Source organism: Pristiophorus japonicus, chromosome 4 (assembly GCF_044704955.1).
Source record: "Pristiophorus japonicus isolate sPriJap1 chromosome 4, sPriJap1.hap1, whole genome shotgun sequence".
NCBI lineage: Eukaryota > Metazoa > Chordata > Chondrichthyes > Pristiophoridae > Pristiophorus > Pristiophorus japonicus.
Genome location: NC_091980.1, coordinates 118,904,753 through 118,918,182, shown reverse-complemented (window position 1 = coordinate 118,918,182; position 13,430 = coordinate 118,904,753). Strand labels below are relative to the sequence as shown.

The window sequence follows — 13,430 nt, the reverse complement described above, 5'->3', positions numbered from 1 at the left end:
TCATCTGTTGAGAGGACCATTGTTTTTATGTTGGGGGTTTCGCAGGCGATAGGGCAGGGATTTGATCAGAAATGTCAGTGATGTCTTGATGACCTGCCTCACCATGAAGTGACTCTAGATTAGTCATGTTCCTGTTGCTGGGGAGTTCCAGAACCAGGGGTCACAGTCTAAGAATAAAGGGGTAAGCCATTTAGGACCGAGATGAGGGAAAAACGTCTTCACTGAGTGGTTAACCTGTGGAATTCTCTACCGCAGAAAGTTGTTGAGGCCAGTTCATTAGATATATTCAAAAAGGAGTTTGATATGGCCCTTACGGCCAAAGGGATCAAGGGGTATGGAGAGAAAGCAGGAAAGGGGTACTGAGGTTGAATGATCAGCCATGATCTTATTTAATGGTGGTGCAGGCTCGAAGGGCCGAATGGCCTGCTCCTGCACCTAATTTCTATGTTTCTAGATTATGGTCTCTTCCAAAGTTGTAAAACTAATGTCTGACTGATTTTTCTCCCGTTTGCTGTACTGCAGAGTCACTGCGACCCACCTGAGTACTGTCCCATGGATCATGAAGACTACCAGGAGGAGATGTTGAAGTTACGGAAAAAAAGCAAATCCTGGGCGGGAGACCGTCGGAGACGGGACCTAATCTCGAGATTGAGGAAGTGATTGGATGTGAGAAAAAGGCAATGGGACACTCCCTCGCCATTTAATAGGCACTATCTTTTCACTGGTTACGTCCACTGTGACAATGGGCAATTCCAGAATGTTCCAACTCCACCATTACACATAATTAGCAGAGGAAGGTTCTCCTTCTATCCAAATCTTGGAATGTTACAGAATCAGAAAGCATGAAGATTAACTGCCACATGCATAACTGAAACAAAATGGATTGCGACTGAAGAGGTTTTTAACCACTACGCTTTTTGAAGAATTTGCTTTAAGGATAACCGTCTTAATTTAATAGAAGCTCCCTCGGCTTTTTTGAGAAGTGATTTGACCGTCTGACATCCTTCTTCCTCCAACCATCCCACCTACCCAACATGGCCATAGATGGGCAGCGGCGATCACTGGCTTTACCAACTACTGCCCTGCTGAATAATAGCTGGCACTTTGCTCCTGTAATTTCCCCATGCCGTGAATTCCCAATCTTGTGGTCAATTGGTAGAAGCCGCTGAGGTCTGTCTGTCTCTGTGTGTCTGTCTGTCTGTCTGCACACCTCTTCCACCTTCCCTCACACATTTGCCATGGGCGGGTGGGGATAATATGAGAATAATTACATCACCAAGAAAGCTCCCCTTTCTGTGCATTGCACTACGAACAGATACTGTGAAACAATCTATTTTTGTTGCCAAGCTGTCTGCTTATGAAGTGATCTTGTGTCACTTCTAAAGAACAATTCCACATGGTACCCACATCCAACCCTCCATTTGAGCTAACTCGGGCGGTATTTAGAAATGTTGATGCAAAATGTAAATTAGATTGAGCTTAAGGATGAAGCGGAGACCTGACTGCCGACTGATGGTTTAGTCTGAAACTTTTTGGTTATTCACCAGAGCTGGTGCTGGTGAGTAGATTGTGCCCTGGCCGTCAGACAGAAGGATGGGCAGCTCGCAGAAGTCATAAGGTTCTCCTTTTATAGAAACATAGAAAATAGGTGCAGGAGTAGGCCGTTCAGCCCTTCGAGCCTGCACCACTATTCAATAAGATCATGGCTGATCATCACCTCAGTACCCCTTTCTCACAACACAGCAGAGCGCACCGTTTTACTCTGCGGAGATGGGCAGGCGGATGTCAGAGGTGGGCCTGACTAATACGGTGAGCATCGACCAGCAATCTGAATGCTTTCACCAGTCCCTCGGGCAGCCCCCCTCTCCCTTCTCGCACGCCATTTCTAAACTAGCTATTGTCGGTACTTGACCCCTGTTGAAGTAAAGGGTCGTTCTGTGGAAGATGGCTGGAGTTCCCTCCGTGTTGTGGATGCCAAGCAAGACCAGTATCAGGCCAGGCAGTGGTGCCATTCATGGCCAAACAGCACGCTGGCAATTGTGCTGTGATGGCTTTACGCATCGTGTGTCAGAATATTGTTTGACCATGAATGGTACAACAGCATGGCCTGATCCTGGTCTTGCCTGAAATCTACAGACATGTGCATTCCAGCAAGGGTCACTGGATAGTGGTGAGTAGTGAATTCTGCAGTTTTTAAAAATTCCCTTCAAATATAGCAATCCCCCTCCCTAGTGTTGCCTTGGTTGAGATGAGCTAATGTAATACAGACCAGGAATGGAATCTCAGTCCTGGTGTTACACCAAGCGATGGCTTTACTCACTGAATCACCAAGGAGCTCAATCTGCTCATAGTATGAGTGTATTCTGGATCCTCTATGAAATACTGTATCAGTATCTGTATGAGGGGTGAATGTGACACCTGATACATGGAGCATCACAATGGCTTCAGCTATTTTAATATGAATGAAATTGCTAAAATCCTGATTGCAATACATGCCTTAACTGTGTGAGGCTTGTGTATTTATACTGGACACTCCTGTAGAGGGCTTGTCTAGAGTACTAAAATCTCCAACCTTCCAAGATGTGGTATTAATTACAGTTTTAAAAAAAAAAAATCAGTAACCAGGCTTGAATTCTTTAAACCCAGTTTTATTTCTTCCCTCTCCTTCTGAAGGTGCTGACTCTTGGAAAAGATTCTGTGATGCCATTGGCCCTCCATCATTTAACCCAAGTACCCATTCTCCCTTTGTGAGTTTTGAGGGTGAGTGCTGTTAAATATTGAGATTTGGGTGGCATCCTATCCTCCACAGTTGAACAGCCAGACTATAATTATTGTCAAAACTTGCGTGAAGACTGATCTTGTCTTCATCTGTTGGCCATACATGCATCTTCCAGCAGGAGTCACTGGATGGTGATCACAGGCAGAGCCCCTGGCTGACTTTCCCAACACCCTGTAACCCCACCCCAGAGTTCAAGACTCAGGCTAATCACCGAGGTCCAATCGCTTCCCCACCTAAGATCAACTAACTGGGGCAGACAGAATGTAATGTTTTTTTTAACAAGGAAGAGTTGGGTATGTCAGGACTTTTGGGAAGGTCGGGCTTTAGATGTTGTACTTGACCTCATGTGACCTTTGCTTCCATTTTGGTGACTGGCAATTTTTTTTTTTTTTGCTGAAACTGGACACAAAAAGGAATTAAAGAGTCATGTTGCCATGAAATGGTTTCTAAATTCAAGAAAAAAGTTGATGGAATAATATAAATGTTTCTAAATGTATTAAATCATTGAATATTTCCCTTTTTTTGAGGGATATATGCAGGAATATTGTAAAACGGGTTCAAATATTTGAGGAAAGAGAATGGTTACACATAAGTAACAGTCAGAAAAAGCACATGTAGATTAGATTGTGATGTCTTCATCCAGGCAATGGTGAAATGTTGAAGTTGGTGGCTGGGTTGATGGGAGTGCTGTCATTTCTTTTGCTCTATATTGGTTTTCACTCCCAACAAAACCAAATTAGATGTTTGTAAATGAACACAAGCTGAGCTGCCAGCACACCAGAGCTACTGGGAATCCATCCTGCAGACTGATGGACCTGTGGTTCTTCCTAGAAAGATGGTGCTCCTTCATTTAAAACATTAAAACAATAAATTCCCACCATCATTTCATCCTTCTCCACACCACCATAAAGCTGGCATTCTGAGCCCTCCAATATGTGATTCTGATCACATGAGAATGAGTTGGATGTGGAATCGTTCAAATCTGTGCCCTACAGTTCTGTGGCAATGTACACTGGCATGCCAAGCTGAGGGAAGAGAAAACTTAAAGTAACTTTTTTTTAGTAGAAATGTGCTTTTTAAAAATTAGTAGTATTAACCAGTACAGCAATACAGTGTGGGAGGAGGGCTGCACCAGGTGAGGTTTATATTTGGCTAAGATTCTGTTGTAAACTGAGTGTGGTGTGTAGTGCACATTATCTGTTTATATTTTATGTGCTTACCAACTGAGGATACTCGTGACTTGTTCCACAGGAATATAAAATGTGTAGCTCCCTCCCTACTGGGCTTCTTTACTCTAGTATTAACTTTGTGTAGCTGACTCCTCCATAACTGTGAAGCATCTAAAGACATCAGGGGTGCAGATACTGGTTGTAAGAAATAATCAGAACACTGGACTCTGGTTGTGTCCTTCGTGTAATCAGGAAAGTGGGCAATGCATTGTTGAGCGATTAACGCCCCTTGGTGCCAGCAGGTCGGACACAACCGAGAGAGTGCATCTTGGATTTCAGGCCAAGGAAGATCTCGGCCTTTTCAATGGAAATCAAATCATTGCCATGCAATGGAGTAAGATCTAATTTACGTAGAATGACGCAATTATAAGAAGCATTTGGGACAATCTTCCAGTTTAAACCTTACCAACTATTGTTACCCCTCTCTTTCCACTTCCATACCACATCAAGATAAGCTGTTCTTAGGGCCCCTAACAACACTGGTTGTAGCTGACACTGCCTAGGTTGGATTCTTTGTTTACCGTTCCTTCCACTTTAATGGTATCATGAATGTTCATTGGACCGTGTTCCAAACAGCACTGCCATGCCAACCTATGCTTTTGCTTGCTGAACACCAATAATCTCAGCTAAGAGTGATTTACTGCAAACTAACTGTAGATCTGTCACCAGCTCTTATTTTGAGCCACTTAACCAGTTGAAGAGTGGCTCTTGCCCTGGCGAGTATTAATAAACTTGCCAGAGTAAGGTGATGTGTCACTTAATGATGCAGTTACTGGCACTGAGGATTGCAGAATTACTTTAACTTTGCTTTGTGGTCAAATTAGCTCAAGGTTGAAGATGATGACCAACCTCGGTGTGGCTCCTGGTGGTGGTCTAGCCAAGGAGCACCATTGTGTGCATATATGTGTGTGTCTGTGTGTATGCGTTTGTACATAGTAATAGCATAGCTGAAGCCTCTGGGATGCGTCTTACAAATTCCCATTTGCAAAACTCCTCTGTAGAGTCTCAAGTACGTTAGTCCCAAGATGAAGTGGATGCTTTAAGATTGCTTGGGGTGGGGTTTCCTTCCCTTGTGTCACCCTTGCTGTTTGTGTGATTGGTCAGTTTATAGAGTGGGTTTGTTACGTTGTTGAGTAGCTTTTTCAAAGCGGGCATTTCAACTGAGATAGTGACATTCCCGATGAATGGGGTTGGAAGGGGGGAGGGTATCCAAATTTTCCTGGTGGGCCACCGATAGATGAAAAGCTATTGAACAGAGATACTTGTCCTCCTTTGTTCCATGACGTCTCCCCCCTCCCCCATAAATAAAATCAACGCCGGTTGTGTCACTATGAAGATCGAACTTTTTCCTAACAACGATTAAGACCTCTGCAATATAGTCTCAATGTGTTTGGGTGATAACTACTGTCCCGACAGTGTCATTTTTACATTTTAAAAAGAAAAAGATAGCTGTATTTGAAATTGGAGTGGACATCTTATTCCAGATGTACTAAACCTTTATAACGGACTTCACACTGTTGCTGATATTGCTGCCTGTGCAGTGTTGAATTTTTTTTATTCTACTACAAATCTGTATTTTTAATGTAAACATCATTTCTGTTAGTTTCTTGCACAGATTTTTAAAGTAGTCTTGCCCTCATTTTAGATTTCACTGCCTTTTTAAAATACTGAGGAACTAATGATCTCCAATGTTGTTCCTGTTTGGTACGATACTGAGTCCATTAGGAGCACCAGATGCCTGCCAGTAATTCAATTCGATATCTGTCTAAACCATTACAATTTCAATAATGTAACTTGCTGCCTTGGGACAGTAATAAGTTTTAATCCAACACCTGTAATAAAATCTGAGCATTCAACAGTGAGCCTGTTTCTATAGTGAGTTTTAATACACATAATTTATAGAAAATCACTTCAAGAACACTATTTATCTCATCTCCATTCTCCTGATTCTTGCCATTGAGTTCACTTAATTGAGGACAATGATGGTGGTGGAACGGAGGTAATGGCAGTGAGGAAGATTTACTGGTTTTGATCACCTGGGCCAGGTTACATAGAGTTGCACTAGGTTGTCACTCTTAAATATATCAAGGAATACTTTTTAATGGAAAGAATATAAAAAGAAACAATTATGATATTTCTCCGTCCAATTGTGCTGTTTCATGGAAGATTTGAAGTTTGTGATTATGGAAATGAACTTGAATGGAAACTTGAACCATACACTTGGCAAATTAATGCAATTTACTCCCAGATTACCGATCACGGCAAAAGCAGAAACATTATCCCTTTGTGCTCTTCCAGGTTGTAGAGGGAAACCATCAGCCCTGTTGTCCCTCACCTTGAGGTAATAGTCTGAACAATGCAATTGAAAAGATGGGGCTAGTGTCTTGTCAGCCTGTACTCTAGTCATATTTCTCAAGGGATTCAGCCTAGTTAAGTTATTGGTTTTAGAGAACAGCTGATTCCTCAATCAGTTCTGCCATTGGTGCCTTGAGGAAACTTCCACCGAATGATTTTATGCTGATTGAAACTCTACATCATCATCATAGGTGGTCCCTCGTATCGAGGATAACTTGCTTCCACGGCAAAAAGGAATGAGTTCACAGGTGTTTCAATGAAGGACCTAATATGCCAGGTCCAGAACTACATGTTGAAGGGTGGAAGAAGCCTGTGCGTGGATTTTTTTAATGTGTGGTAGCCGTTGCACAACAGCCACCATACGGGCTTGACAGAGCTAGGTCTTGGTCCAGTGCCAAGGATTAACCAAGACAACCGGAGGCTAGCTCTGCTGCACGGACCTAGTGCACACAATTATCGCAGTGTGGGTGGGCTCGGGCCCCGATCATGTCGCTCCATGATCACTCATCGTTGCTCCAACTGTACCTGCGCACGCTCCAGTCAGCAATATTGAATTGATATTGGGGGGGAAAAAAACCCACAAAATTGAAACTCTACAAGAGACACATGACCGATGCCGCCACCTCTATTCTGCACATCTGTGTTGTGGGTGAGAAGGATGAATCTTGTGCTGGGGGAACCATGAAAATTTACCTGGAATGCATCTAGTCAGGTATGAATAATATGGATGGTAATATTCGTTTGATATGGCGCACAACTAGATTATCTTCAGGGGTCAACATGGGTTTCCTAGATTCCCTTCCTACTAACCAGTACATTCCATTGATGTATCCCTTTCCATATAACCAGCAGGGGAGCTGATGCCCACCTAATATATGGTCTCCCTGTGTGTGCTCGTTTATTGAGAACGTGCCAGCTAATGTCATCAAGAAGATGTCGGAATGCCGGAAAGTGACGACCTGGTCTGAGAAGCATGAAAGCATTGAACATGTCAACCAAAGATCTCTTTCAGAACCAACCAACCAAGATAATAGGCCCAGCTGTCCGCATTTATCAACTCAATGTTGAAGGCTTATCTAGAGCGAAGTTTGTGGTCTTGTCAAGGAAACTTGGAATTTAAATGATCGCTGTTCTTGCCCTCCAAGAAACCCACCTGCCTGAACCCGCTCCATGGATTCCACATGATAGCAAGCCAATACCACATGAAATACCACATATGGCTGGGCCAACCGAATTTCTGAAGCTGAAGAAATCCCACCGGCAGAAAACTCGCCGTTTTCTATCGCAATCATGCTGACCATCATGAATGTCTACAAGCCGCTGACAGGTGACTTGGCTAGCCATCGCCCTAGCAACTGCTAACGACCCAGCCATCTACATTGCCGATTTCAATCGCCACCACTACATGTGGGGCTACCAAAAAATAAACTGAGTGGGCAAACAGCTAGAAGACTGAGCGCTGGCCTCATCTCATCTCGTCTACGAAGCCAAACAGCCAGGAACCATTTTTCCTGCCCGCTTGCGGAAGGAATATTCACCGGACCTCTGAGTCACGTCCAGTGACAACAAAGGACAGTGCTCACCTGCTCCCGGAAGATGCTTCCCAGTATCGTACATGTAGGGATAGAGTTCCAATAGTCACCTCGGTCCTGAAACCAAAATGGAACTTCCGTAAGCCTTCATGGCCCACCTTCATGCGCATTGTGGAGGGTACAATTCCAGAGAATATAGTCGTCCCCAAGAACTACGACCGTTTTGCTCGATTGCTGAAAGTGGGGGCTGCCAGTAGCATCCAGTATGGCGACTTGAAAGAATACGGCACTACCAACATTGAGGCAGGTCCCAGGAGAGTGAGTGAATTCTGGCAGCAGTCTGTCACTCAAGACGCAGGCAGGTTAGTGCGATGGCGCGAAACCACAGAAAACCTGGATTTCACACGCTCCAGCAGGAAACACTATTGCAAAATCGTTGCCGTCCTAAAGCCAGGCAAACCAACGACCATTTGTCTATGGTCGACAAGATGGTCGAATGGCTTGTCCTTAACCAGCTTTAGAAGTCGCCCTCCCAAATGAGCAGGTCGGCTTCAGAGAGGAAAGCAGCTGCTCTGACCAGGTCCTTGTTCACCGCCAACATTGAGGTAAGGTTCCAGAAGCAGCTGAAGCCTTCATAAACTTGTCACTGTCACTGTCACTGACACTGTCTGACATTATTGAACGCTTAAGTAGCAGATCTTAATCATCCAATGCCACAATACTTGGGCTTATCAACACCCTAACAAGCAACCGTAAGTTTGGCGTCTATCTTGGTGGTAAGACCGGCCTTTTTCAACATCTAGATGGCGGACATACCCTGCACCAAATCCTGGAAGTTCACCTATGTCGATGACACAGCACTGTTGATGCAGGTATCAACGCTAGAGGAAGCAAGTCGGACGGTCACAAGCTATCTGGACCTACTGCAATGTTACTTCCGGACCAGACACCTCCACCCCAATCTAGGGAAGACAGTTGTAACATAGAACATAGAAACATAGAAAATAGGTGCAGGAGTAGGCCATTCGGCCCTTCGAACCTGCACCACCATTCAATAAGATCATGGCTGATCATTCACCTCAGTACCCCTTTCCTGCTTTCTCTCCATACCCCTTGATCCCTTTTGCCGTAAGGGCCATATCTAACTCCCTCTTGAATATATCCAATGAATTGGCATCAACAACTCTGTGCCAGGGAATTTCACAGGTTAACAACTCTGAGTGAAGAAGTTTCTCCTCATCTCAGTCCTCAATGGCCTACCCCGTATCCTAAGACACTGTCCCCTGGTTCTGGACTTCCCCAACATCGGGAATATTCTTCCCGCATCTAACCTGTCCCGTCCCGTCAGAATTTTATACGTTTCTATGAGATCCCCCCCTCATCCTTCTAAACTCCAGTGTATAAAGTCCCAGTTGATCCAGTCTCTCCTCATATGTCAGTCCAGCATTCCTGGAATCAGTCTGGTGAACCTTTGCTCCACTCCCTCAATAGCAAGAACATCCTTCCTCAGATTAGGAGACCAATACTGAACACAATATTCCAGGTGAGGCCTCACTAAGTCCCTGTACAATTGCAGTAAGACCTCCCTGCTTCTCTACTCAAATCCCCTAGTTATGAAGGCCAACATGCCATTTGCTGCCTTTACTGCCTGCTGTACCTGCATGCCAACTTTCAATGACTGTTGAACCATGACACCCAGGTCCCGTTGCACCTCCCCTTTTCCTAATCTGCCGCCATTCAGATAATATTCTGCCTTTGTGTTTTTGCCACCAAAGTGGATAACCTCACATTTATCCACATTATACTGCATTTGCCCACTCACCTAACCTGTCCAAATCACCGTGCAGCCTCTTAGTATCCTCCTTACAGCTCACACCGCCACCCAGTTTAGTGTCATCTGCAAACTTGGAGATATTACACTTGATTCCTTCATCCAAATCATTAATGTATATTGTAAAGAGCTGTGGTTCCAGCACTGAGCCCTGCGGCACTCCACTAGTCACTGCCTCCCATTCCGAAAAGCACCCGTTTATCCCAACTCTCTGCTTCCTGTCTGCCAACCAATTCTCTATCCCACCCCAGTACATTACCCCCAATACCATGTGCTTTGATTTTGCACACCAATCTCTGATGTGGGACCTTGTCAAAGGCCTTTTGAAAGTCCAAATATACCACATCCACTGGTTCTCCCTTGTCCACTCTACTAGTTACATCCTCAAAAAATTCCAGAAGATTTGTCAAGCATGATTTCCCTTTCATAAATCCATGCTGACTTGGACCAATCCTGTCACTGCTTTCCAAATGTGCTGCTATTTCATTCTTAATAATTGATTCCAACATTTTCCCCACTACTGATGTCAGGCTATATTTACCCACCTTCTCTCTCCCTCCATTTGAACAACACTGCCGGGAAAGAACTCAACACTTCCTTCTGCAGGAAGGGACATACCCATGAAGCCCATCCAAAATACCTGGGTGCATCCTGGACAGCTCTCTCGCCTATCGGCCCCATTTCACTACCACAGGCCAAAAATTAAAAACCAGGATGAAGCTGGTCCGGAAACTCGCTGGAACATCCTGGGGGAGCACAGCCAGAACACTTTGCACTGCAATGGTGGTCCTAGTGTACTCTGCCGCAGAATACTGCTCTGCCTCATCGTCCTGCAGCTGTTGCACAAAGATTGTAGACGTGCAGCAAAATGCCACTATGAGGACGGTGGCAGGGATGCTCAAGTCCACTCCATCTGAGTGGCTCCCGGTGCTGTCCCACATTGTCCTGCTTACCATTCATCGTGATGCCACCATGCTCTGTGTGGTGGAAAAAAATGAGCAATGTTGACCTTCCCATTCACGAAGACCTGAAAAATTCAACTTGAAAGGACTTAAAATTGTGCTGGCCATTCTGGGGAACAGCAGCCAATATTCATGTAGCTGGTATCACCCCATATTCCAGATGGATGGAATTATGGGATGTATGCAACATAAAGAATCAACACCTCATCACTGACCCAGAAGTCTCTGGCTTCGACCTCCCTCGAAGATAGTGGTCAGCGCTTCTCCAAATCCACAGTGTGCGATCGATGTGGCCACCAGCTCCACAAGAACGACTCTGGCTACGAGTCCCAGACCATGGAACAGATCACATCAACCTGCCAACTAAGATCTATTGCGGGAGGCACCTAATTTCTTCACTTGGCATCTCGGGATGGCTAGCTAATCTAGATATCCTACTATAAGCTTTTCCCGTCGTATGAAAGTAGTAGCAGTAATCAGCACACACACTCCTTTGGGGTATTCTCTTCCTAATAACCAACACACACGTAATGCCCATCACTGCATCAACAACAACGTGAATTTATATTGTGCCTTTGATTTACTAAAATGTTCCAAGGCGTGTCACCGCACCATTAAACAAATAAAATGTGATACCGATCCACATAAGGAGATATTAGGACAGATCAAATACTTGATCAAAGAGGTAGGGTTTAAGGAACATCTTAAAGGAGGAGAGAGAGGCGGCAAGGCTTAAGGAGGGAATCCTGCCAGAGCTTAGGGTTCAGACAGCTGAAGCCACAGCTGCCAATGGTGGAACGATTAAAATTGGGAATACACAATATCTCCGAATTGGAGGAACTCCAAAAGCTTGGTGGGTTGTGGAAGGTTACAGACATGGGGAGGGGCGAGGGCATGGAGGGACTTGAAAGCAAGGGTAAAAATTTTAAAATCGAGACATTACCAGACTTGGGGGCCAGTGTATGCCAGCGGGCATAGGGTGAACGAGATTTGTTGCGACTTTGGATGGGTTCAAGTTTATCGAAGTTGCAAGATGGGAGGTCGGTCAGGAGACCATTTGGCATAGTCAAGTGTGGAGCATCCCCTTTAGACAAAATGTAACAATTGCCACTCCTGCCACGATGACTGCCGTAAAAAAGAATTGGTGTGATGTCGCCCTCCTCCATATAACTGAATGAAAGGATTCACTTTGTGGCCAAGTGGAACTAAAGTTTCACTCCTAATAGGTAGCATTGTTCCCGAGAACTTGTATTTGGATTTTATATCGATTTAATCAAAGTTATTAAACTTATTTTTTCTTCATGTGATGATTTGTGTTTGTTCTTTTGATAGCCAGAGGCAGCCAGTGGCACCATGCTAGTTTAAAAAAAATTGTCATTAGAAAAGGTTTGCTGTTGGGAGATGTTGCTGTGGCTGTGTAAACTTTAGCAGTAGTTCTTTTGTGTTTTTCTTTAAAATTCAATTATCTTCCCCGCCCCCACACACACATACACCCCCACCCTCTCAAACCCTGCTAACTGTGATGGATGGATGATATAGGAATGCCATCACATCTCTCTAACCTCTTACAATATCCTTTACCAGTCACCATCTTCCATCTGAAGAAAGTCCCCTGTGTCTTCAGACAACCATTGTCCCTATACTGCTTCCTATTGATTTTCTCATACACAGCCCTATCTGCCAGTCCTGGGATAATAGGATGACTTGCGAGTGACCCTTGGGGACTGCAGCCTGCGAACAGTAAGGATCCCTTTGGGGGTTGTCTTGATTTAAGATAAGATGTCAATTGACCTCTAATTAAAGTAGCAGTTTTCCAAACAATGGTTTAAAGGGGGACCCTTCATTACAAAAGTACACTGCAGCCAGGCTCCATACTGACATACAGAACGTGCCCTGTTAAGTGTGCGTCACTGCTACAATATTTTTTTCATCTTTACATTGTTTTTTTTAAAAGTACATTACATCACTATCTCCTCACTAATAACCATCGAGCACATGTATCATTACATCTTCTCCCTAGTAACGAACAGCCATGTATATATCTCTGCATCCCCTTGTTAATAACCAACAACCATGTACGTCCATCACTGCATCCCCTCTTAGGAAATTTTTAACAGTACCAGTGTGTGTAAGCTGTAATCATTGCAATTCCATCACTATTGATCCAGTTACACTATCATTACTGCAAGGATGCAAAATGAGTTCTGCATCCCCACAGATCTTGGCCATCGAGCCACCTCAGGAGGGAGCCTTGCTAGTGTTGGGTATTGAACCAGTATAAATGAATTGCGGGCTGAAGTCAAGGATTTCATTTGTTTTAAAGTTAATTTTGAATATTTTGGGTGGACTGTCGGCTCTCTCTCCCAACATAAAATCTTAACCAGCATTTAGAAGTCAGTGTGCAGATCCCAGCACATGCAAGTTAGTGTCGACATACATAGCTCTATCCACCCTGAGAAGAGTGATTGATGCAGGAACTGGTAGTGTAACTCAGGTCTGTCTGTCACAGCCGCAACTTACAGGGGTTGGTCTCGGACCACAGCACTGTAATGTGGTCTCGGGTCTTGCCCCTGGGGATTCTGAAGCATCAAGTTTGCCGGTGCTACCCCCAAGTGGGCAAAAGAAAAACTGCACCTGTTGGTAGCTCCCATCTATCATAGCTATTTTTCTAATTTGCTGCTTCCTGGTCAGCTGAAACACTGAAGTAATGCCATTGTGTTGAGCCAAACTGCCCCCTATTCT

The 13,430-nt window shown here is 44.4% G+C and overlaps 1 protein-coding gene across 4 annotated transcripts in view; it reads left to right on the top strand.

Annotated features, from left to right (window-relative positions):
• LOC139263042 (M-phase inducer phosphatase 1-B-like) overlaps nt 1–5,864 on the top strand; it is a 46,110-nt gene extending 40,246 nt beyond the window's left edge. For all 4 annotated transcript variants that reach the window (XM_070878533.1, XM_070878532.1, XM_070878531.1 and 1 more), the window contains one exon: nt 523–5,864. In XM_070878533.1, coding sequence (XP_070734634.1) covers nt 523–660 — 138 coding nt within the window. In that variant the 3' untranslated portion in view covers nt 661–5,864. The remainder of the gene's footprint in view (nt 1–522) is intronic.
• The last annotated feature ends 7,566 nt before the right edge of the window (nt 5,865–13,430 follow it).